Source organism: Brassica napus, chromosome A9 (genome assembly GCF_020379485.1).
Source record: "Brassica napus cultivar Da-Ae chromosome A9, Da-Ae, whole genome shotgun sequence".
In the NCBI taxonomy this organism is placed as follows: Eukaryota; Viridiplantae; Streptophyta; class Magnoliopsida; order Brassicales; family Brassicaceae; genus Brassica; species Brassica napus.
Window position 1 is genome coordinate 29,546,437 of NC_063442.1, and position 26,936 is coordinate 29,573,372.

The following is a 26,936-nucleotide window of genomic DNA, read 5'->3' on the forward strand; positions in this document are numbered from 1 at the left end:
TGTGTAAGAGACTAATTTGGCGTTGCCCACCAACCTAACTTCCCTACTACTTCATCAACAACTCATGTCCACTTTTGTTCAAGATTATTATTACAAACACGCCTCCCGCGTGAAAGTAAAACCGCAAACATCATAAGAAACATACAAACAGAAGCACTTCTGCCTTCACTACCGATTTGTGATGGAGAACAAGAAGAAGGCCAATCATGGAGATGGCTGGCATGATTGTGTCCTTCCTGTACATAGCCAAGTAGTGAAGATCAAGAAAGAGTTTGAGAAGGTTCATCAGCCGCAGATGCTGAGGGTGCTTCGCTATATCACAGGTCCACAGCGTTCCCATTCTCCTCTCGGGTTAGGGCAGAGAGACCGCAGACCTATCACCGTTGGAAAATTGATAACAAAGAAAGAGCAATGGATATAGGTTACTATCTGTGTATTTTAGGCTCTCTTTTGTCTTTCAATGTAAATATCTTTAGTTAATGTCATGAGTCTCCTATGTCAACAAATCTTTTGCTTCTCTGGGATAAACCACAACTAATTCATGGAGAAGGGCTCAGATAAGCTTAAACAGAGGTTTTGAAACAAGCAAAAAGACTAGATAACTTATCATTATCACGAAGCATTAGGTGTCTCCTGAGCTGATAGTAACTTAACCCTTCTTCTGAGGTCTTCGATGACACCAGAGAACACTGATTTTTTCTGGATTCGGTACTTGATAATCAGTTCTGCTGTGTCTGAAACACCCTGTTTCAGTATAGCCTCGTGATCTTCCAGTCGACTCAATACAACGTTAGCAAGCACACAAAAAACCATTACAGTTTGGAAAGTGGCAATCTCGTTGGCAATTCCAAGAGGGGCAACGGAGGATAAAGATTTGAGCGCTTCTAAGTCATGCTTCTCTACTTCCACCAGTTCACCGGAAAGCAGTATTCTTATGGCTGCCAATAGTCGTCCATCTACTGTCTCTTGACCTCCTAAGGTTACCTAAAGATGAAAAGAATTAGAGAAATGGTTCAGTTTCTCTCCTTTGATTCTTATTCTATGGGAATAAAGACTGTTTCAGCTATCAAGTTAGAGAGATGAAGGTACCTTGAGGTTTGGCATTTTGCCAGCTAGATTCAATTGGGAAAGCAACTGATGTTGCCATGGAGCTGGTGAAGAGAATTTTCCGGAAGCAAAACCAACCGCCAAGCTTGCAGCGTCCAAGAGCCCTTCATCGTAGTTAAGCTCAATGGTGTCGTATGGGTTTGATTCAACCACAAATCCATAGTCCAACAGGAAAGAGTCATTGCTAAGGCAACCATAATTGAGTAGCAACTGATCGTTTTCTTTAACTTGAGTCTCTGCAACAACCTGATTCACAAAGAAAGAGTGAGATAAATAAAATAAGAACACTTAAAAGAAACAGAGAACCTAAGACACAGAACCTTAACAAGAGTGTTTGAGTCAGAACCATCGTCCTGGTCCTGAATGATCTTGACATTGGGCGAGAAGCTGTGGTTGCACATATCTATTAAAGGAAGCATCATGGGAACATGATCAGAAGACCCACCTTGAACCACCTTTCTATTACCATGTAAACGAAACGCTCTAGTCGAAACAGCCGACAAGGCCCAACGAAGGTCCGATGCATTCACATCTTGACCTCTAAAAGGGTGATCACTAGCCTGAACACCTTCGAGAGTCTCTCTAACCTCTTCCTCGAAATGAAGAAGAAAACGGCATCTTTCATCAAACTGCTCCCAAAGAACAACAACCATCAACAAACTGAAAGGGCAGAGAATGAGACTGACTCAGTCATCCCGATAAGGTCTTATCTAACCTAACCTGGTATTGAAAAGGTTTAAGCGGCAAGTTCTCGATGTCTTCTGGGTGAAAGAATATGGGAACGGTGTAAGTCACAGGAAGATTGCTAATGTAAGGCCACCAGAAAGAATCAGCATTGGCTCTTTCTTGCAATAGTCTCAGTCCCAGTTTCATTGCCCACAACTCCTCTGCCAAATCAACATGATTCTATGAGCTAAGGACAGTATCACAGTTAAACTTCACATAATTGGGCCTGAGAAGCGTTAGAAGAAATCAAGCCCAAGTCCTTAAACTAGTTTAACTCGATCTTATCACTAAGCTTCATATTCAAGATGACTGAATAATCAAATTTGATTACTCTCTAAACTCACCTACTAATCAAAACTATCTCTATTATTAAAAGAGAAGTACCAATATAAATTACCCCTTAGTTTTCAAAGTTATTTACATTTGAATGCCATTGAAATAATAAATTTACCTACCTTTTAGTATTCTTGTCTTTTATAGTTTAATTAATGCATTTTCCTAAAATAAAGTATAACAAATTATGTTTATTTATTTAAAAAATGTTTCCTATAATCTAGGTAAACAATAAATTATACTTAATCAATGTCAAAAATATAACAAGATTTTATTATTACGGGGGTGATTATTTTTATTTTGGTATATTAACGACGTCTAAAAAACATAAAAGTGTTATAAAAATACATAATATAAACCACAAAATTTTAAATAAGATATTAAATTATTTAATCGTATAAATCAAATATAAAAATAGATAACCATTTTATTTTACATTAAAATTTTGATCCATAAAAAATACATTTGCACGAACACACGAGTTATATTTTAAAAATATGGTTGTAACAGTTGACGGATCAAAAAAATAAAATAAAATTATTCATTATAAATTCTAAAATGATTGTGTTTAGAAATATATTAAATAATTATTTAGAATATATATATATAAAAAATTTAAAAACATATATTACCATTTATATAAGATAAATATTTTTTTTTGCAAACCAAAAATGAATACCCGCGCGGGTGCGCGGATCAAGCTCTAGTTTAAGCTAAAGAACATTGAACAAGAGCGAGAGATATTTAACTCTTACCGGGAACTCGACGGGATAAAGCGGCAAGGAGAGGAGACGGTGGAGCATCATCTGATTCGAAGCGTAAGGGAACGTGAGGAGGGAGAGTGATTAGGTCTGTGCCTTGAGGGATTTGTTCGGTGGAGATGAGACCGAAGCCAAATGGAGTATCCTGAGACAGCTTCACGGCGTGGTGAACGAAGCCGCCTTCTCTCTCGATCCAACGGACGAGATCCGGCGGATGATGAGACAAACGGGGTGGACGCTGAGACGCGCATATTAAGCCACGAATGTTAGCTTTTAGAAACGTTATAGCTGCTTTTAATGTGGCCATGGCTAGTTCCAGTGTTATGAAGAAAGTGTTAACACTTTAATCAATGTACGTGGAGAAACAGCGAAGATTATGATAAAAGAACAACTTGGCTTACCAAAGAAGCCAAAATCTTTGGCTTCATTGAGAATCTAAAACATCTGATATTTAGTCTAGTGCTTTTAATTGCGCCTACCTACTGGATACTGTTAATGTTGGCACGATTTGCTTGCTGTTTTAATTTTGTCAGACCTTGTTAGATGAAAAACTTCTTTATCCATATATTATTTTTTTTTTTTTTTGACATCAAAAGGTCATTCTATTACTCAAACTTGAGGTGGTCTGGGTAACCAAACCGGAATAGAACAACCAATAAAAAGTAACTCCCTATGGAAGGATCTTGCAGTCTTAGCTAAAAAATCTGAAATCTGATTGCGCGCCCGTGGAACATGAATGATGCTGAAGTCCGGGAAGCATATCTGTAATGTCTCTATTCTCTCCAATTCTGTCGCAAAGCTTGGCCAATCTTGAGGGTCCTTTAACATTGCAATCAGCTCCTTGCAGTCTGTCCCAAAGTTCTGGCATGTTGAATATTGAAGCATATTTTCCATCGCCCACCGCAGTGCTTCTACTTCCGAATGCAAAGCTGATTCATGTCGAGTGAAATTCTTTGTTCCCATAAGTTGAATATTCCCAGCACTGTCCATCCATACCCAGCCGCATCCGCTAAAGTGAGCAGAAGATGTCCAGGATCCATCTAGCAAGCATATATTACCCAAACGTATGAATTGGGCTATCTCAGGGATATTAGCTTGAACCACTGGTTGTAACACTGGTTGCACCGCTTCATTAGCATCAAACCATGCTTGACATTCACTCTCTGCGTGTCGAACTAGCTCCAATGGATCTCTATCTATTCCTCTGAAGAGTTTGTCATTTCTAGCCTTCCAAATGTACCATAATAACCATGGATAAGGATCCCTGTCTCGTTCTGGCTCGATGATGCTATTCTTCCTACAAAACAGATAATCCATATTTGTGTAGACACTTGATACCGGGAATATATCAGGGCTTGTTGGAGTCGATGATAATGACCAGACTTGAATAGCTGGCGGACATTCAAAAAATGCATGGGTCACAGTTTCCTCTAATTCTCCGCATCTTGGACAGTAGTTGTCACACCTCATATTGCGTCTTGTCAAGTTCCTCGTTACTGCCACATGACCAGTCAACAATTGCCATATAAGATGACATATCTTCTTTGGCGCCTCTACCTTCCAAGCAAAGGCTTGGAGCTTTGTGATGCTCGGCTCTATAACTTCTTTCTCTACTGCTGGTTTTAATACATTTTGTGCCACCCAATAACCAGATTTAACCGTGTATTGGCCATTCTTTGTGTAGTTCCAGCAGAAAGTATCTCGACGATGAGTCGAGCTTATGGCTAAACTCTTTATGAGAGGTATGTCCTCAGGGATGACATAATTCTCCAATAGACCAATATTCCACTCCTTCGATGCTTGATCAATAAGATCGCTGACTCTCATATTAGGGTGCATGACTGGCGCTATGGAGTTAGCTGGTCTCGCGGGGGTCGTTGGAATCCACGGATCTTCCCACACCTTAACTTCATATCCGGAATGAATTTTCTGTCTGATCCCTAATAGTAACAATTTCCTGGCTGCAATAATGCTCGTCCACACATAGGATGGGTTGTTAGCAGTATCCACTCTTAGTGGAGAGCTCAATCTATAGTATCTTCCCTTCAAAACCCGTGCAACTAGGGAATCAGGGAACTGAAGTAGCCTCCATAATTGTTTAGCCAACAGGGCCAAATTGAACTCATGGATCATACGGAAACCAATTCCACCCTCCTCTCTTGGTAAACAAACTTTCTCCCACTTCGCCCAGTGTATCCCTCTCTTTGGTGGATTTGAACTCCACCAGAACTGTGCAATGGCACTGGCAAGGTTTTCACAAATCTCTAGTGGGAGCAGAAAAGTAGACATAACGTACGTCGGTAGAGCAAGCAAAATGGATTTAATCAACACTTCCTTTCCACCTTTTGAGAGCCATCTGCCTGTCCATCCATTCACTCTATGCATCAACTTATCTTTCAGAAATGCAAAAAGTTTACACTTAGATCCACTTATGTCTTCTGGGATACCAAGGTAAGTTCCCATTCCTCCTTCATTCTGTATTCCAAGCACATCTTTAAGCTGTTGTCTAGTAGCCACATTAATCCGCTTACCAAAGAGTAAGGACGATTTATCAAAATTAATACATTGTCCAGACGTTTTGCCATATATCCTGACTACTTTCATTACTTCTTCACATTCACGGGGCTCCGCCTTGCAGAAGAAAAGGCTATCATCAGCAAAGAGAAGGTGGGATACCGACGGACACGCGCGTGTAACGCGCATCCCTGTTATCTTCCCTTGGTTCTCTGCATGATTGAGAAGGCTAATGAGCGCTTCCGTGCATAGAATAAAAATGAAAGGAGAGAAAGGATCTCCTTGACGTAATCCTCTCCCTGGAACAATATTTCCTCTTGGCTCACCATTCAGAAGGACCTTATATTTCACCGACGTAATACAACGCATTATCCAGGCAATCCATATCTCTGAGAACCCCATTTTGCGCATGACAGCTTCAATAAAGGACCATTCCATCCTATCATATGCCTTACTCATATCTGTCTTGATAGCCATCCTTTTACTACGTCCACTAGGTTTAGTTCTAAGAGCGTGGAACATCTCCTGAGCAATCATAATGTTATCTGAGATCTGTCTCCCAGCAACAAAGGCTGACTGAGTCTCCGATATCAGTCCTGGTAGCACTTTCTTTAATCTCTGGCATAAGACCTTAGAGATTATCTTGTAACTGACGTTACATAAGCTGATGGGTCTAAACTGGGCCATTTCATTGGGCCTCGTTGTTTTCGGGATAAGACATATATTTGTATCATTCAGTCCATTCGCCATCGTCCCCTCGAAAAGGAATTTATTAACCATAAGAGTTAAATCCTCCTTTACAATATCCCAGAATTTCTGATAGAAAAGTGCAGTCATCCCATCTGGACCTGGGGCCTTTTCCAGATGCATAGCAAAGAGCGCTAGTTTGATCTCCCATTCAGAGACCGGAGCTGTAAGATTGTCGTTCATATCTCCAGTGATCGTCGATGGAACCTGAGAAAGTGCGTCTTCAATATCTTCTGGATCCGATGATTCAAAGATCTGTCTAAAGTAACTAGTAGCAATGGCTACTAATCCTTCTTCGTCCTCAACTACGGCTCCATTCGCATCTAGAAGCTGTGTAATCTTATTTCTCGCTCTCCTTTGCTTTGTTAAGGCATGAAAAGTTTCCTCACTCGACTGTGAAGTATATGAGGCTATGGGGATCAGACCATCGTCCGATCCTTGCAGACATACTCATAAAGCCAATAAGGAGATCGAAAAAGTTTAAGTTTGATAAAAGATGGCTGGATGATGACGAGCTAAGGCAAGTTATTCTTGATGGATGGAAATCTCCTGATCTTCCTCCTAATGCGACTATTATGGAACATATTTCCAGTTGCAGAAAAGCCTTGAGTGAATGGAGGAGACAACATAATGTGAACTCGGCCAAATTAGTAGAGGAGCTTAAGGTAAAAGTGGAGGGTCTGTATGCTGATGATAATGCAACAACTGAGGAAATTGCAGCAGCGCTGAAGGATCTCTCTGATGCTCTTAAAGCAGAAGAATTATTCTGGAAACAGAAGAGTCGGGTGTTTTGGCTGAGGGAAGGGGACAGAAATACAAAATCCATATATTATTTAATAAAACAGATTTGATAATTGTTAAGCATTTCTATTTTATGTAGTTTTAGAAATTAAAATTACACCTTACCGAAATTTCCCCTAATGTTTTAAAAAGTTTGATGTCCAGAAATTCAAAACTAATCATTTTCATGAAGGGTTTTCAAAAGCTTACCAACCGGTCCGACCAGTTTAGCTATGAATCATCTATGTAACCGAGTATGGTTTAAGTTAAAACCTAGATATGACTTAAACCGCTAAAACCGATCGCCACAAATATCACATTCATAGTACTACTTTTCATATTTACACTAATCACTTTTATCCGCATTTTTACTCTTCAAGAGTAAAAGACACTTATACTCCTAGAATTAACTAATCTAGACTTAGGGTTTAAAGTTGAGGGTGAGATATGGTTTTTGGAATGTGAAATTTAAGATCTAATAAATATATAAAAAAATACTTAAAAAATAGGGCAATTGTCAATAATAGCACATTTTTGAGTTTTTGTCTCAAAAGTAGCACTAGAAGGAGAAAGTCACAAAAATGACATTCATTAAAGGGTAAAATATCTTTAATACCCTTGGTTTAAAATTAAATAAACAAACAAAAATAAATAAAAATAAAAATAAAAAAATGAATTTTTTTTATAGTTTCAGTTTATATGTTTTCAGATTCGAAATTTTTTATAAATTTCTTTTTGAAATTCTTTTTTTGAAATTTTTTTTATTTTTTTTTCAAATTTTCTTTTTATAATTCAAAAATACTTTTTGAAACTGTTTTTAAAATTTTTATTTTAAAATTTTTAGTATTTATTTTTTATTTTATAAAATTTTAAACCCTAATTCCAAAACCTCACCCTCCTTAACTCTAAACCTTAAAGTTTAGATTAATTAACCCAAGAGGTATAAGTATATATTTACTTCTTTAATGAAACCTATTTTTGTGACTTTGAGCCTTGAGTGCTAGTTTGAGAACAAAAGCTTGGTTTGATGTTATCCTAGTCTTTTTCTCTAAAAAATATTAAAAAATTTTAAAAAATAGTTTCAAACATAATTTTTGATTTTCAAAAAGAAATATTGAAAAAACAAATTATAAAAAAGTTTGAATTTGAAAAAATATAATTCGAAAATATTATTTTAAAATTTTAAAAAATAGTTTCAAACATAATTTTTGATTTTTTTTTATTTTTTCTATTTCTTATTTATTTAAATAATGATTTATTGTATATATAGAGAACAATGGTATAAGAGTCTTGGGTATTTTTGAAAATGTTTTTTTAGTAGTGGTAAAGATGAAAAGTGGTACCATAAAAGTGGTAAGCATAAAATTTCCCAAAAGAAAAGATTGAAACAATGATGGAATAAACTTTAGGAAGAAAAAAATAACTAGGAAATACTACAAAGCAAAAACAAGGCACATTACAAAAAAAAAATTAGGAAGAAAAAAAACAATGATGGAATAATAAACAATGGATGAAGAAAACGAGGAAGACGAACATAGTTAGGGTTGGGTATTTTATCCGTTTTTTTTTTTTTTTTTTGACGTCAAAAGGCCATTCTATTACTCAAACTTGAGGTGGTCTGGGTAACCAAACCGGAATAAAACAACCAACAAAATGTAACTCCCTATGAAAAGATCTAGCAGTCTTAGCCAAAAAATCAGCAGTCCGATTGTGCGTCCGTGGAACGTGGGAGATTTTGAATGCTGGGAAGCATATCTGTAGCGTCTCTATCCTTTCCAATTCTGTCGAAAAGCTTGGCCACGCCTGAGGGTCCTTTACCATTGCAATTAGTTCCTTACAGTCTGTCCCAAAGCTTTGGCAGGTCGAATATTGTAGCATATTCTCCATCGCCCACCGCAGTGCTTCTACTTCCGAGTGTAAGGCTGATTCGCGTGGGGGAAGGTTCCTTGTTCCCATAAGTTGCGTGTTCCCAGAACTATCCATCCATGCCCATCCGCTTCCACTAAAGTTAGCAGAAGATGTCCAAGATCCATCTAACAAGCAAATATTTCTCAAGCGTACGACTTGGGGTTCCTCATTTATATTATCGTGTGCCACAGGTTGTACCACTTCATTAGCATCAAACCAAGCTTGACATTCACTCTCTGCATGTCTAACTAGATCCAATGGATCTCTATCTATTCCCCTGAAGAGCTTTTCATTCCTAGCTTTCCAAATGTACCATATTATCCAGGGATATGGGTCCCTATCTTGCTCTGGCCTAATGATACTATTCTTTCTCCAGAATAGATAATCCATATTTGCGTAGACGCTCGAAACCGGAAAAATATTTGGACCTGTCGGAGTAGATGATAGAGACCACACTTGAAGAGCTGGCGGGCATTCAAAAATTGCATGTGTAACGGTCTCCTCCACTTCTCTACATCTTGGGCAATAATTATCGCACCTCATATTACGTCTAACTAAGTTCCTCGTTACTGCCACATGACCAGTTAACAACTGCCATATAAGATGACATATCTTCGTAGGAGCCTTCAATTTCCACGCAAAGGCTTGGAGCTTTGTAATACTTGGCTCTAAAACATCCTTTTCCTCCGCTACCTTTAATAGATTCTGAGCCACCCAATATCCAGATTTGACCGTGTATTAGCCATTTCTTGTAAAGTCCCAGCAGAAAGTATCACGACGATGAGTTGAACTTATTGCCAAACTCCTTATGAGTGGTATATCCTCAGGATGAACATAATTCTCCAATAGTCCCACATCCCATTCCTTTGATTCCTGATCAATAAGATCGCTTACTCTCATATTAGGATGCATCACAGGCGCTATGGGGACAGCTGGCCTCGCGGGGGTCGATGGGATCCATGGATCCTCCCATACCTTAACTTCATAGCCTGAATGAATCTTCTGTCTAATGCCCAATAATAGCAATTTTCTTGCAGCAGAAATGCTAGTCCACACATAGGATGGGCTGGTCACAGCGTTTGCTCTCAAGGGAGAGCTCAATCTATAATATCTTCCCCGTAAAACTCGAGCGACAAGAGAATCAGGAAACTGTACTAGTCTCCATAGTTGTTTAGCCAGAAGTGCCAGATTGAACTCATGGATCATTCGGAAGCCAATTCCACCCTCTTCTCTTGGTAGACACACTTTTTCCCATTTTGCCCAGTGTATACCTCTCTTTGGTGGATTCGAGCTCCACCAGAATTGGGCGATGGCACTGGCTAAATTTTCGCATATCTCCAATGGGAGCAGGAAAGTCGACATGACGTATGTCGGGAGAGCAAGCAGGATGGATTTAATCAACACTTCCTTCCCACCTTTTGAGAGCCATCTACATGTCCATCCATTCACTCTATGCACCAGCTTATCTTTCAGGAATGCAAAAAGTTTGCATTTAGATCCGCTTATGTCTTCGGGGATGCCCAAGTATGTACCCATTCCACCTTCATTCTGTATCCCAAGTGCATCTTTGATCTCTTGTCTAGTGGTTGCATTAATCCGCTTACCGAAGAGTAAGGACGATTTATCAAAGTTGATACATTGACCAGATGCTTTGCCATATCTTCTGACTACTTTCATTACTTCTTCACATTCACGGGGCTCCGCCTTACAGAAGAAAAGGCTATCATCAGCAAAGAGAAGGTGGGATACCGACGGACACGTGCGTGTAACACGCATCCCTGTTATCTTCCCTTGTATCTCTGCATGATTAAGAAGGCTAGCGAGCGCTTCCGTGCATAGAATAAAAATGAAAGGAGACAAAGGATCTCCTTGGCGTAATCCTCTACCTGGAGTAATATTCCCTCTTGGCTCTCCATTCATGAGAACTTTATATTTCACCGATGTAATGCATCGCATGACCCAGCTGATCCAAGTCTCTGAGAATCCCATCTTTCGTAGGACAGCTTCAATAAAGGACCACTCCATCCTATCATATGCTTTGCTCATGTCTGTCTTGATGGCCATCCTTTTATTCCGTCCACTTGGTTTTGTTCGCAATGCATGGAACATTTCCTGAGCGATCATAACATTATCTGAAATCTGTCTCCCAGCAACAAAGGCTGACTGGGTTTCCGATATCAAGCCTGGTAGTACTTTTTTTAACCTCTGGCATAAGACCTTAGAGATTATCTTATAGCTGACATTGCACAGACTAATGGGCCTAAACTGAGCCATTGCATTCGGCTTGGTTACCTTCGGGATGAGACATATATTTGTATCATTCAGTCCACTCGCCATTACCCCCTCAAACAGGAATTTATTAACCATAAGAGTTAAATCCTCTTTTACTATATCCCAGAATTTCTGGTAAAAAATCGCAGTCATCCCATCTGGTCTTGGGGCCTTCTCTGGATGCATGGCAAAAAGCGCTAATTTGACTTCCCATTCAGAGACCGGGGCTGTAAGGTTGGCATTCATATCACCAGTGATCGTTGTTGGAACTTGAGCTAACGCCTCCTCAATTTCCTCTGGATTCGATGATTCAAAAATTTGCCTAAAATAACTAGTAGCAATGGCTACTAGTCCTTCTTCATCCTCAACAATATTTCCATTCTCATCTAGGAGCTGTATGATCTTATTCCTTGCTCTTCTTTGCTTCGTCAAGGCATGGAAAATTTTTGTATTTCTATCTCCTTCTCTCAACCAAAACACCCGACTCTTCTGCTTCCAGAATATCTCTTCTGCTTCCAGAACATCTCTTCTGCTTTAAGGGCATCTGAGAGTTCTTTTAGGGCTGCTGCAATTTCCTCAGTTATGGCATTATCATCTGCATACAATCCTTTCACCTTTTCTTTAAGCTCCTCCACTAATTTTGCCGAATTGACATTATTTTGCCTTCGCCATTCACTCAAGGCTCTCCTACAGCTGGAAATATGTTCCATGATAGACGCATTGGGAGGAAGATCAGGAGATTTCCATCCCTCAAGGATAACTTGCCTTAGCTCTTCATTATCCAACCATCTTTAAACTTTTTGGATCTTCTCGTTGGCTTTATGAGTATATCTGCAAGAATCGGACGATGATCCGATCCCCATAGCCTCATGTACTTTACAGCCGAGTGGGGAAACTTCTCATGCCAGTCTGCATATCCTACAGCTCTGTCTAAACGACATCGGACTGTTGATCCTCCTGCCCTCTACCCCACCCAAGAAAGCATATCACCTGTGAAAGGAAATTCTAGCATACCACAATCATTAAGCATCTGCTTAAAAGGAAGAAAAGAACTATCAGGACATTGTCTTCCTCCTGCTTTCTCATCATGACATGTTATTTCATTAAAATCTCCTATCATGAACCAAGGTCCATTTCTTGTTGTTGAGAAACGCGTAAAACGTTCCCAAACTTGATCTCTTCTTTCTAATACATGGTCTCCATAAACAAACGTCATATAGACTTTTATTCCATCAATGACTGCCTCAATGTCAATCATACGATTATTTGAAAATAAAACATTAACTTGAAATTCATCCATAAAAAATAAAGCTAAACCTCCGCTGAGTCCAAGTGGCTCAACAGTAAACAAATGATCAAATCCTAAGTCGGTCTGAATGTTTTGCAACAGCAGCCTTTTATTCTTCGTCTCAGAAAGGAACACAAGTCCTGGGCGATGCTTCTGACACATCTCCGTAAGGCGTCGAACTGTGAGGTCGTTCCCAATCCCTCGACAGTTCCAACTGAGTGTTTTCATGGATGATGTCTGGAGGTGTTTTTGGACCCCTCCAAACCAGAATCGTTGCGTGAACTGTCCCTATGGATCTTCTTATGTCCCGAACGATGAGTTTCTGAGCGTAGTACGTCGCGAGAAGATGATCTACGCAGCTTCGGAGATCCCCGACAGAGGAACTCTGCTTTCTTTTTCGGAAGGCCGAGAGGGATGCCTGCCCTGCTTCCAATTTTGCGTGAGGACGAAGCTCTAGGCTTCCCTTCCGTAGTCTCCACTCCCTCCGCACCAACTGCTGGCGCGTCCTTTGTGGCTTCAGTATCCATATCCATAAGTTCATCCCCCAGCAAGTCATCATCATTATCCACAACCATCAAAGAATTCTCGCGATCCACATCCTCCATATTACTTGTGCCAATGATCTCCATGTCAATTTTCTTGCAGCAGAAATGCTAGTCCACACATAGGATGGGCTGGTCACAGCGTTTGCTCTCAAGGGAGAGCTCAATCTATAATATCTTCCCCGTAAAACTCGAGCGACAAGAGAATCAGGAAACTGTACTAGTCTCCATAGTTGTTTAGCCAGAAGTGCCAGATTGAACTCATGGATCATTCGGAAGCCAATTCCACCCTCTTCTCTTGGTAGACACACTTTTTCCCATTTTGCCCAGTGTATACCTCTCTTTGGTGGATTCGAGCTCCACCAGAATTGGGCGATGGCACTGGCTAAATTTTCGCATATCTCCAATGGGAGCAGGAAAGTCGACATGACGTATGTCGGGAGAGCAAGCAGGATGGATTTAATCAACACTTCCTTCCCACCTTTTGAGAGCCATCTACCTGTCCATCCATTCACTCTATGCACCAGCTTATCTTTCAGGAATGCAAAAAGTTTGCATTTAGATCCGCTTATGTCTTCGGGGATGCCCAAGTATGTACCCATTCCACCTTCATTCTGTATCCCAAGTGCATCTTTGATCTCTTGTCTAGTGGTTGCATTAATCCGCTTACCGAAGAGTAAGGACGATTTATCAAAGTTGATACATTGACCAGATGCTTTGCCATATCTTCTGACTACTTTCATTACTTCTTCACATTCACGGGGCTCCGCCTTACAGAAGAAAAGGCTATCATCAGCAAAGAGAAGGTGGGATACCGACGGACACGTGCGTGTAACACGCATCCCTGTTATCTTCCCTTGTATCTCTGCATGATTAAGAAGGCTAGCGAGCGCTTCCGTGCATAGAATAAAAATGAAAGGAGACAAAGGATCTCCTTGGCGTAATCCTCTACCTGGAGTAATATTCCCTCTTGGCTCTCCATTCATGAGAACTTTATATTTCACCGATGTAATGCATCGCATGACCCAGCTGATCCAAGTCTCTGAGAATCCCATCTTTCGTAGGACAGCTTCAATAAAGGACCACTCCATCCTATCATATGCTTTGCTCATGTCTGTCTTGATGGCCATCCTTTTATTCCGTCCACTTGGTTTTGTTCGCAATGCATGGAACATTTCCTGAGCGATCATAACATTATCTGAAATCTGTCTCCCAGCAACAAAGGCTGACTGGGTTTCCGATATCAAGCCTGGTAGTACTTTTTTTAACCTCTGGCATAAGACCTTAGAGATTATCTTATAGCTGACATTGCACAGACTAATGGGCCTAAACTGAGCCATTGCATTCGGCTTGGTTACCTTCGGGATGAGACATATATTTGTATCATTCAGTCCACTCGCCATTACCCCCTCAAACAGGAATTTATTAACCATAAGAGTTAAATCCTCTTTTACTATATCCCAGAATTTCTGGTAAAAAATCGCAGTCATCCCATCTGGTCTTGGGGCCTTCTCTGGATGCATGGCAAAAAGCGCTAATTTGACTTCCCATTCAGAGACCGGGGCTGTAAGGTTGGCATTCATATCACCAGTGATCGTTGTTGGAACTTGAGCTAACGCCTCCTCAATTTCCTCTGGATTCGATGATTCAAAAATTTGCCTAAAATAACTAGTAGCAATGGCTACTAGTCCTTCTTCATCCTCAACAATATTTCCATTCTCATCTAGGAGCTGTATGATCTTATTCCTTGCTCTTCTTTGCTTCGTCAAGGCATGGAAAATTTTTGTATTTCTATCTCCTTCTCTCAACCAAAACACCCGACTCTTCTGCTTCCAGAATATCTCTTCTGCTTCCAGAACATCTCTTCTGCTTTAAGGGCATCTGAGAGTTCTTTTAGGGCTGCTGCAATTTCCTCAGTTATGGCATTATCATCTGCATACAATCCTTTCACCTTTTCTTTAAGCTCCTCCACTAATTTTGCCGAATTGACATTATTTTGCCTTCGCCATTCACTCAAGGCTCTCCTACAGCTGGAAATATGTTCCATGATAGACGCATTGGGAGGAAGATCAGGAGATTTCCATCCCTCAAGGATAACTTGCCTTAGCTCTTCATTATCCAACCATCTTTAAACTTTTTGGATCTTCTCGTTGGCTTTATGAGTATATCTGCAAGAATCGGACGATGATCCGATCCCCATAGCCTCATGTACTTTACAGCCGAGTGGGGAAACTTCTCATGCCAGTCTGCATTTCCTACAGCTCTGTCTAAACGACATCGGACTGTTGATCCTCCTGCCCTCTACCCCACCCAAGAAAGCATATCACCTGTGAAAGGAAATTCTAGCATACCACAATCATTAAGCATCTGCTTAAAAGGAAGAAAAGAACTATCAGGACATTGTCTTCCTCCTGCTTTCTCATCATGACATGTTATTTCATTAAAATCTCCTATCATGAACCAAGGTCCATTTCTTGTTGTTGAGAAACGCGTAAAACGTTCCCAAACTTGATCTCTTCTTTCTAATACATGGTCTCCATAAACAAACGTCATATAGACTTTTATTCCATCAATGACTGCCTCAATGTCAATCATACGATTATTTGAAAATAAAACATTAACTTGAAATTCATCCATAAAAAATAAAGCTAAACCTCCGCTGAGTCCAAGTGGCTCAACAGTAAACAAATGATCAAATCCTAAGTCGGTCTGAATGTTTTGCAACAGCAGCCTTTTATTCTTCGTCTCAGAAAGGAACACAAGTCCTGGGCGATGCTTCTGACACATCTCCGTAAGGCGTCGAACTGTGAGGTCGTTCCCAATCCCTCGACAGTTCCAACTGAGTGTCTTCATGGATGATGTCTGGTGGTGTTTTTGGACCCCTCCAAACCAGAATCGTTGCGTGAACTGTCCCTATGGATCTTCTTATGTCCCGAACGATGAGTTTCTGAGCGTAGTACGTCGCGAGAAGATGATCTACGCAGCTTCGGAGATCCCCGACAGAGGAACTCTGCTTTCTTTTTCGGAAGGCCGAGAGGGATGCCTGCCCTGCTTCCAATTTTGCGTGAGGACGAAGCTCTAGGCTTCCCTTCCGTAGTCTCCACTCCCTCCGCACCAACTGCTGGCGCGTCCTTTGTGGCTTCAGTATCCATATCCATAAGTTCATCCCCCAGCAAGTCATCATCATTATCCACAACCATCAAAGAATTCTCGCGATCCACATCCTCCATATTACTTGTGCCAATGATCTCCATGTCATTTAAAGCCCCTATTATCTGAGCGTCATCAAGCTGTTCTTTCTCCTTAGGAGAGAAAGACAATAATCGAACTGTTTCTCTGTCTCTTCTAGTAACATTTTCATCACGGCCCTGTCGAAACGGAGTTACTATTGCACTTGCGATCTTTTTTCTGCTACTGCGATCCTCCATGCTTATATCAGCTGACCTTTGAGGAGTCGGGCTGTCAGTTTGCCTTAAGTTCATTCCATGAGCATAAGGCTCACAGTTTATCATTTCCATGCCCAGACGTTTCTCCATTTTCTCCTTAGCCTTCCATGTCTGAGCTTGTTGTTTCTGATAAGGTGCGTACCTATTGTTGCGACGTGAGAAACTCGAGCTGTATCTGTTCTCTTTTCCTCCTTGCTTTCTCGAAAAGCTTTCATTGTAAACCTCAGACCGATGATAACCAGCCCTAGCATCACTCATGAAGCCACTGTCATGCCTATGTTTCCTCTGAGGCGAGATACTTCGACGGCTCCCCTTACCGTAACGATCAGATCGCGAATAGGTCTCATATCTGTCATATGGTTTCTGGTCTCGCAGCAACGGCTCTCGAGATGTTGTGACAGTAGGGAGCTGAACCCTTTCAAAGACACCAGGTCGCTCAACACGATCTTTTCCAACTGGAAACTTCATCGGACAATAAGCCACTTCATGAGTCAACATCCCACAAGATGAGCAATGCTTAAAAAGCTTATCGTAATGAATTTGAATCGAGACCTCCTCTCCTCCAGGTGATGCTATCTTCCGTGTGAATGTAAGCGGTTTCCTAGTGTCAACGTCAATTAGCATGCGGCTTGCCGAGAGTTCGACAGTGTCAATATGGCCAAGCCGACCACCAATGTTCCGTAGATTTTTGATTGTCCATAAATGTAATGGAATGCCTGTAATCTCGATCCATAAGGGGATGATCCAAGGGTAATCGTCGTGAACAACCGGTTCCCAACGAACAAGCACGAACATACAGAAATTATAGTGAAACGGCCCTTGACGAAGGACCGACTGAAGATCATCTTCATTCGTAAAGTTTAAAAGAAACTTCCCACTTCCAAGGTCATTAGCTGTGATCTTATCTTGCATCTTCCACTGCGCTGGCATGGTTTGGATCAGCTTAACCACGGATTGTTTCTTAGGATTTAAGATCTTCCCGATCAATGACATACGATAATCCTTGATGGTAGGAGAATCATCTTCATAGGTTCGTCGTCATTATCGTAACAGATATGTTTCCCTTTAATATCAGCCATATGAGCTGAAAGTTGTCGATTCATCATTTGATTTGGTGCGAGACTCGTTGCCGTAAGGCACACGCGAGATCAAAAGATGATACCGAGATCGAAATATATCGGGATCGAAAGATGAGAGCGAGGGGTTGATCAGAACGAAGGTTATGATCAAACTACGGTGAGACTCTCTTCAGGAAAGGATGATATCGAGATCCAAATATATCAATACCGAAAGATGAGAACGAACGGTTGATCAGAGCGAAGGCTATGATCAAACTACGGTGAGACTCTCTTCAGTGAAAGGATGTCCGAGAGGTAATCCGTTGTCAAAGAACAACAGATCTGGTGATGGATCAAATCCCTAAGAGGATCTGATCAAGCCGCCATTGGAGTCGCCCTTGGAGTCGCCAGAGAGAAAACCCTAGTTACCTTTGCTCCTTACAACATAATATTAACATACTTTTCCATTTTATCCGTTTAATTTGATTCGATTTGTTATTTGTATTGATTTGATCCAAAAATTTCGGATATCCGTAAACTTCCGAAGCAAAGCAAATATTACAAACCGGTATCCGTTAAAATCGAAGCAAATCACAAATATCAAAGTTTTGGGAAGTGAATATCTGCTCCTATCTGGTAATATATAAATACATGTATATCTTGATTATATTTAAAGTTTTAAATGTATAAGCTTATATAATTATTACTCTAACATATGATTTGACCAATTCTATTTGCTTTATTATAAAAATATTACATAAAAAAAGAAAAAAATTTATGACAGTTATAACTTTTTTAAGTTTTGTGTTATTGTAATTGTTAAATAAGTTTAAAATTTACAAAATATGTAATTTAACTATTTATTTTAATTTTTATTATATACATCATGCAAAAATAAATATTTAAAAAACAATTTTGTATCGAAAATTTAAGAATAATTGTATTAATCAAAACATATGAAATATCCGTAAGTATTCGTAAATATTTTTCGAAACAAAGCAAATCGAAAAATTAAATATTCGTAACATAAAAAACAAATCATAAATACCTTAAAAAATTCGGGTATCTGATCTGTGCCCAGGACTAAACATAGTTACATAACATCACTCGGCCGTGAAACTCTACCTCCAACCATGACATTCTCGCGCCTAGATCCCATCGTCAAATAATAAAAAAAGAGATGGAAATAGGTTATTCTCTGCGTAATTAGGCTTTATCTTTTGTCCTTCAATGTAGATATCTTTAGTTAATATCATGAGTCGCTTGTTTAAGTTAATACCATGTATCAACACATCCTTTGCATTCCCTTCTAATCTTTGAACCAACTAGTTCATAGAAAACGCTCGATTGCTATATGTTTTCAAAAGTGAACAATCTTAAACAAATTATTTTTTTGGAAACTGAGGTTTCGGAACAAGCAAAGCCTATAGAACTTACAAGATGATGCTTATCATCATTACGAAGCACTTGGTGTCTCCTGAGCTGATAGTAACTTAACCCTTCTTGTGAGGTCTTTCATGACATCTATGATCATTGGTTTCTTCTGGATTCGGTACTTGATACTCAGTTCTGCTGTGTCTGAAACACCTTGTTTCAGTATAGCCTCGTCTTCCATTATCTTTGTCGGAAAGTGGCTCAATGCAATCACACAAAGAGCGATTACAGTTCGGAAAGTGGCAATCTCGTTGGCAACTCCAAGAGGGGCTGTGGAGGATAAAGATTTGAGCGTCTCTAAGTCATGCTTCTCTACTTCCACCAGTTCACCGGAAAGTAGTATTCTTATAGCTGCCAATAGTCTTCCCTCTACTGTCTCTTGACCTCCTATGGTTACCTATCAGAATAAGAGAGATGGTTAAGTTTTCTCCTTTGATTTTTCATCTAGGGACTGTTTTAGCTATTGAGTCGAAAGAAAACGATTTGAATACCTTGAGGTCTTGCAATTTCCCGGCTAGATTCAATTGGGAAAGCAACTGATGTTGCCATGGAGCTGGAGAAGAGAATTTTGGGGAAGCAACACCAGCCGCCATGCTTGCAGCGTCCAAGAGCCCTTCATCGTATTTAAGCTCAATGGTGTCGAACGGGTTTGATTCAACCACAAAACCATAGTCCAAAAGGAAAAAATCGTTGCTAAGGCAACCATAATTGAGTAGCAACTGATCGTTTTCTTTAACTTGAGTCTCTGCAACAACCTGATTCACAAAGAAAGAGTGAGATAAATAAAATATAAAACACTTAAAAAAAAACAGAGATCTAAGACATAGAACCTTAACAAGGGTGTTTGAGTCAGAACCGTCCTGTTCTTGAATTATCTTGACATTGGCCGAGAAGCTGTGGTTGCACATATCTATCAAAGGAAGCATCATGGGAACATGATCAGAAGACCCACCTTGAACCTTTCTATTACCATGCAAACGAAACGCTCTAGTCGAAACAGCCGACATGGTCCACCCGAGTGCGGATGCATTCACATCTTGGCCGCTAAAAGGATGATCACTAGCCTTAACATCTTCAAGAGTCTGTCTAATCTCTCGCTCAAAATCAAGGAGAAAACGGCATTTTTATTAACCTGCCCCCAAAGAACACAACAAATCTTCCATCACCTAACCGAAACAGCAAAAAATGAGACTCACTCATCTCGATTAAGGTCACTCAATAAAATCCGCAAGAAGCAGTAAGCGCGACATGGTCCGCAATGGCATACTACGAGTTGTGCACATATCAAGTCAATAATTCACATCTTGAACACCTCTTCCTATCATCGGCTACATGAAGAACACATGATCAAACATCCAACACCGTTTCTTTTCCGCTAGCACACAGTCACAAAGGTCGGAACACACCCATGCCGGTAAACAATTCTCTACAATATATTTACGCGTATCAATATATTTGCATCCGATAAAATAGATTATCGCATTACTATCGCATCCTTTTAAGTCATCAAAGTCATACTGATTTATTATTTCGCATCAAAACTCTATAAATAAACTTATACAACCGCAAATATTTGTACACTCTTCTTGCACTATCAGTAGATCAAACCACTATAGAGATTTAATTTTCAGCCTCAAGAGGTTCGAAATCTCATCTTCAACTTTAAACTCTTACCGATTTTTACCATGCGGTCTCAAGCGACCCAAGCTCTCATCGACCTGAACCATCTTCCGTATCAAAAACGACATTGATAAACCAGCGTCCTTAAGCCACCACTGGCCCGCGAGTTAGATTCCTGATCAGTTTCCATCTCGCAAAACATCTCGAGGACGAGAGATATAATTCGCTCCCTATGTGTAGCCAATCATTTTGCATTGACTTAATGATTCGTTGGGACTATTTATATTTCCAACACCTTTACACAAACACCAAAATATCTACATAAATCAGAATCAACGTAAAATAAACTACAAAATTCACGTCGAAAGCTAATAAACAAAAAACAAACTCCATTAAAATATTCATCCATTATACCACGAGAGATCTAGGGAATTCTTCATACATCTCAAAATCAGCAACTCTATTGACAAACTCGACCCATATTTAATTTGTGAAACCCCGAGCTCGATCCAAACCTCGTCTTTGGCGCGACATTTACAACAAGCGACCTAAAACTCTTGTTTCAACCCGCAAACATAAACGATACTGATCACTAAATGATCAAACGAACTTCAAACAATTTGATACAATGCATCCGGTGGCTTGGATAGAGTGTATATTTCGGTCACGACAAACAAGACAAGATTGATGCAGTTTCTTTTGTATTATCCCGCTACCAAAAGGCAAATGACTTTGTGAACTGTCTAGAGGAAAAACGACTTGGAATCATGTTGGCATTAGCTTCTCCGTCCCCCAACCTTGTCACCTCACTTGAAGGACTGGGGGACAAATGTTGATACTGGATTTCGTACTAAATCCATCCCGCTAAAAGAATTAGAAGACCGGTTAGCATTAACTCGAGTTGGGTTTAAACCTGCCCAGAGAGACGTAATTTCGGCCCATAGAGCCCGCACAAGTCAAAATGAGATCTTTGGCTTGGATCAAAGACTAAGTCTAAAAGATCCCCCATATCTCGGAAGGTAGCTCGTAACTTGAATAATGGAGAAAGGAGTCAAAGCTAAATGTGAGGATCACGTGTAACAAACTCACCAAACTTAAGAAGAGTCAACACCCACCTATAAAAGAAGAACGATATGGCTTCTGCAAAGAGGGCTGGAGCACTTTACTTTCCACAAAAGAAATAAACAGAATCATGAACATTGACACTAAAAATACAAGGAAGAAGACACGTGCTTTCTTGATTATCATCCCACTTCTCCAACATAAATCGAACCAACAACGGGACAAGGAGACGGGATCAACAATGTATTGTTGCTTGCTTTATGGATCAATTACAGCCATGTATTTGATCAGACTAAAATCCTTCTTCTCTCACGAGACCTTAACGAGAAGACGAGAGCTCTTCATACGATGTCTGATGTAACGAGATCATATGTAACCGATCCGAGTTCCTATAGATAGATCTGATAGAGTTTTACCTATCGATTCTCTTGTAACAACTCAATCACAACACTCCAAACACTTTATTGAATCAATGAGATAACGAACTACACTTTGGATCTCGAACGGTTGAGATGCGTCGGCTTAACCCGAGCACAATCTCCTCAAGAACACTGGCTTAACCCAGCTGCTCTCACTCAAGTCTCGCGACTCAATTCTAAATCCAAAGCTCCCCCGTAAACGACGACCTTGTGCTTTTATACTTGATTCTTGTTCAACAGCAAAGTCTCTGAACCAAGGAGAGTATCTTCTCAAATGCCAGCTCAGCATATAAAGACTTCACCAGACTTCGAATCCTCCTATCTTCTCACGTACCCAAAGCTAATACAAGCTTATCAAGATCATCATCCGTTCGTAAACGATACAAGACCGATAAAACCTACATCTCACTCGAGATGACAATAACCGAACTACGTTCAGACTTGATCCCTTGAAGGGTACGTAGGCCGCTCGATCCCAAGTTCAGTCACGATCCTTTTTCTCTTCCGAGATCTCGATGTTGTTTGACACATAGAACAAAGTCCATTTTCGACAAATAGAACCTAATTCTATCGTTATGTTCTGAGGATATTGTCGCCCACGAAGTTCTTTCTTCCCTAGTTTTATATCTCAAACACTATCAAATACTTAAGTGTAGAATTTAAGATCTACAATAAGAAGTTGAAATCATAGGTAGATCCACTGGTTTACTGATATACCATGGATTTTATCCACTTTTAGCTATGGTATAGTATTTTAATATATATTTACTACTATATAGAGTTTATTTAGAGTATTTACAGTTTCAGGGACGATTTGGAGGAAAGTGGTGATTTTGGTGTCTTTTGGAGTCTTTTGAGGTGCAGAACTGCATAAACGTGTCAGATGTCTAGCTACGGATGAAGATCTTCCGACCGTTAGATTGAGCTAATATTTTGACACAAGATATATCTGTGAGTTAGCTTTCCAATGCCACAGGTTTGAGGTCAATCAGCATTCTGTAGCAGAAATTATTCCTGTTTTACTGAGGAGTGGTCAGTCTGCCTCGCGAGAGGAAGCTGTCGAGAAGAGGAACGTATCGTCGATGCGGAACTCTTGACATCGATCGATATAGATGCCAGAACGTGGGCCAAGAATATTTGAAGACCTTTTGAAGCCCAGAAGCCACACAAAGTTACCAAAATACTCATGGACGACCAGAAACCCTATTTTACTGTTTTCTAAGTCATTGTTGACGGCTATGCTTTATACTATTCCAGAGAAAGAGAGCTTAGGATTGGAGAGAGAGATCTGTACACCTTGAGGGAAGGAAGATCTTGAACTCCCTTTGTTTCTTTACTCTATCTTGTTTTTATTATTCTATTTAAGTATTATTCAGACCATCATAACTATGTGTTTCATGAATATCTCTGAGTAGTCCTTGCTGTTAGATTTAGGTTTCTCATATAGGTTGATATATGTATTGTTAGCTTAAATTGTTGTTAGGGTGATTTAATTAGTTCTTCATCTAGTTGTTCTTATTACTAAGCTTAGGGTTGATAGATCTTAGGATTATTTGAGATCAAGCCATTGCTTGACTCAATACTTGAAAATTAACTAGTATGATCTAACTGACTAGATACAGACAAGAGTTGATCTAGTGAGTTAGAGAATATAAATCAAACCTGTCCGTAAAGCTTTCTGGAAGAAGTATCGATCGACGCAGCGATAACCCTGTCGATCGATATTTTGAAAGGTATATCGATCGATATTCATAAAGAATTATCGATCGACACTTTCTCGTGATTAACATACGAAAGTTGAAATCCGAGATCCAGATTAGACAATCAAATAGATTATATCTTAGTTTGAATTCAAGAACAATTAATATCAATAAACCCCTAAAGACCCAACTTAAGTATTACTGATCATACCTGCGAACATACCTGAATCTAGCTATTCTCCCAACTGTTAACAACCTCAAATCAAATCAATCGAGCAATTATTTTGCTCACTAATTCATTTAGTGCTTTAAATCATTTAATCTAGCCTTAATTCGAATACTATAAATCTATTGTGTAATCCTAGAGTCTCTGTGGATTCGATCCCTAAGTACTACATCTGAACCTCTTATTTGAGAGAGTAATTCACTCCTTAGGGTAATTTGAGTGATATCATTTATACATAGTAATCGCTTCATACATCTCAGGTGAAAAAAACATTCATGAATATTCCTTCTTTATGTGTATCTGATAAGCTTGAAAACTAGTAGATAGGTCCTCGAACTTGTGTATATATTCAGCCACAGTACCAGTCTGTTGAACGTTGAAGAATGGTTGACTTGGATCTCGCAGCTTCACCTTGCTGAATCTCGCCAGAAGTCGATGCTTAAAGTCCATCCAATTCAGAAACAGCTTCCTTAAGATCTCACTGTTGAACCAACTCAACACATCTCCACTCAAACTGATTGAAACCAGCTCTGACCTTCATCGCTTCACTATAACCACCAATCCTGAAATGCCTCTCCGCCAAGGCAATCCAACGGAAGTTTGATTCGGCAAATCACACCATCGCGATTCTCAATCAATGGAGGTCTATCTCTCATCGCATCAGACCTAAGACTACGGCCAGGTTCCAATTCAGAATCGAGTACCTGATTTTGGCCGTTCGTCGGACTACGATTAAGATCGTCCACCACCGGTTGCGATGTGTCTTCGTCAACAGAATGTAAAGATCTGTAAACTTCTCCTCAATACTCGTCATCGATGCTCGCAATTGCATCGTTGATTCTTGTTGCTCCGCGTAATTCATCACCACCGTTTGCGATAGCGCTTCTAACGTCATCGCTCTCGTCATCGTCACGATCGTTCGATCCAGAATACTCTCACGCACCAATTTGATATGAATTGTATCGTATATTGAAGAAGTACCTCCCAACCACCCTCTCTTAGTCTCTACAATCCAGAGAACTAATCCAATCTTGAATCTCACACTTGAGAAACAAGCCACTCGATTCCTAACAGAATGAATTCAGTGAACAAACTAACGAGCTTTTTATATACAAGACTCGTGTACAATATTCCTATTCTTTATTTATAAAGCTAGCAACTTGCCAGCTCATCACCATCTTTTCCTCCTTTCTTCTCGTTCTGGTTCTTCATTCTTGATATTTAAACTCTCATTGGCATATCAAAGGCTTGTGTGCGCCTTCATCTTAATTTTTGGATGGCTGACGGCCCTAACTTTCTGGAGGATATGTTATCCGAGCATGATGTTTACGAGGGAGTTGTTCAGTCCAACGCCAAGGTAATCGTTTTGTAATTTACCATTTCATGTAACTGGTCTTTTACGCTTTTGGTGCTAACTATTGATTTTGACATCATATGAGCTGGGTGAATCGTAACCGTTCTTACAAGATTCGTGTTGCTAGGGGGAAAACAGCCGCAGCCAAGAAGAGCGCCCTCCATTATCGAGATGTGTTGAAGGCAGAGCGGGCTAGATTTTTTTGTCATTATAAGATACTCTGAAACATGATCATTCCAATTTCAGACTCTGACAACTGACTTTAACTTTTCCGAATCAAGATAACTGGGTCTCTAGGATGATTAACCGGTTCAATAAAGTCCAACAGCACTACATTATTTTACATATTTTGTTAGAAAATTATGTTAAATCTCATAATTTATTTGATCAAAATATTACAAACAGATGATATTTATAGAATTGTGTGTTTGACAAACCAATTCACCACGTTATATTACAGACCAGAAAAAAATAGAGTCCTAATTTTTATTAAAAACCCTTGGGACGTTTGATCCTTGATTTGGTCTTCTATGACTTGCAGGGATGTTTAATCCAGATAAACAAATCGATTCAGTTCAATGAACCAAAATCCAACTATATTCTTACAAGACAAGGATGTTTAACTGAAAGCCTAATTCAAAGCTGTATCAAACCATCCATGATAAACTGTATAATTTATATTACTCATAAACCAAAAACCGAAAACCCAAACGGAGATCAAATAGACCACCCTTATTATGCATGAGGTGGTGGACGTCTACAAGGAGTCTCTGTCACTCTGGCATCCACACTTGCAATAGGAGATCCAACAGGAGATCCACACGGCGGAGAAGGGGGAGTAACTATTGTTGGATCACGGAGAATGCGAACTTGGATACATTAAAAAAAATGTACACAAAAAAAATTATCAGTTACAAAAATAAACTTTAAGATAAGTTTTGTAGACAAAATAATAAAACTTATATACACCATAATTGACTTATCTCTATTATTAAAAGATAAGTACCAATATAAATTGCCCCTTAGTTTTCAAAATTATTTACATTTGAATGCCACTGAAGTAATAAATTTACCTACATTTTAGTATTCTTGTCTTTTATAGTTTAATTAATGCATTTTCCTAAAATAAAATATAACAAATTGTGTTTATTTATTTAAAAAATGTTTCCTATAATCTGGGTAAACAATAAATTATACTTAATCAATGTCAAAAATATAACAAGATTTTATTATTACGGGGTGGTTATTTTTTATTTTGGCATATTAACTACGTCTAAAAAACATAAAAGTGTTATAAAATGCATAATATAAACCACAAAATTTTAAATAATATATTGAATTATTAAATCGTATAAATCAAATATAAAAATAGATAACCATTTTATTTTACATTAAAATTTTGATCCATAAAAAATACATTTGCACGAACACACGAGTTATATTTTAAAAATAGGGTTGTAACAGTTGACGGATCAAAAAAATAAAATAAAATTATTCATTATAAATTCTAAAATGATTGTGTTTAGAAATATATTAAATAATTATTTAATATATATATATATATATATAAATTTTAAAAACATATATTACCATTTATATAAGATAAATATTTTTTTTTTGTAAACCAAAAATGAATACTT

At 39.2% G+C, this 26,936-nt stretch overlaps 3 protein-coding genes across 3 annotated transcripts; 1 reads left to right on the plus strand and 2 right to left on the minus strand.

Moving 5' to 3' along the window:
* On the minus strand, positions 1-3,907 carry LOC106367356 (actin-histidine N-methyltransferase). Its single transcript, XM_013807118.3, has 5 exons — positions 2,922-3,907; positions 1,828-1,994; positions 1,428-1,736; positions 1,090-1,353; positions 1-984 (listed from the first exon to the last, which is right to left on the minus strand). The coding sequence occupies exons 1-5, from the start codon at positions 3,232-3,234 to the stop codon at positions 613-615; spliced, it is 1,425 nt and encodes a 474-aa protein (XP_013662572.1). The 5' UTR covers positions 3,235-3,907; the 3' UTR covers positions 1-612.
* BNAANNG22460D lies at positions 182-506 on the plus strand. Its single transcript, XM_013807119.3, has one exon. The coding sequence runs from the start codon at positions 182-184 to the stop codon at positions 419-421; it is 240 nt and encodes a 79-aa protein (XP_013662573.1). The 3' UTR covers positions 422-506.
* Positions 3,908-18,810: 14,903 nt separating the features above from the next.
* LOC106363234 lies at positions 18,811-20,189 on the minus strand. Its single transcript, XM_013803010.3, has 3 exons — positions 19,746-20,189; positions 19,407-19,670; positions 18,811-19,312 (listed from the first exon to the last, which is right to left on the minus strand). Exons 1-3 carry the CDS (start codon positions 19,920-19,922, stop codon positions 18,938-18,940), a joined length of 816 nt encoding a protein of 271 aa, XP_013658464.1. The 5' UTR covers positions 19,923-20,189; the 3' UTR covers positions 18,811-18,937.
* Positions 20,190-26,936: the final 6,747 nt, after the last annotated feature.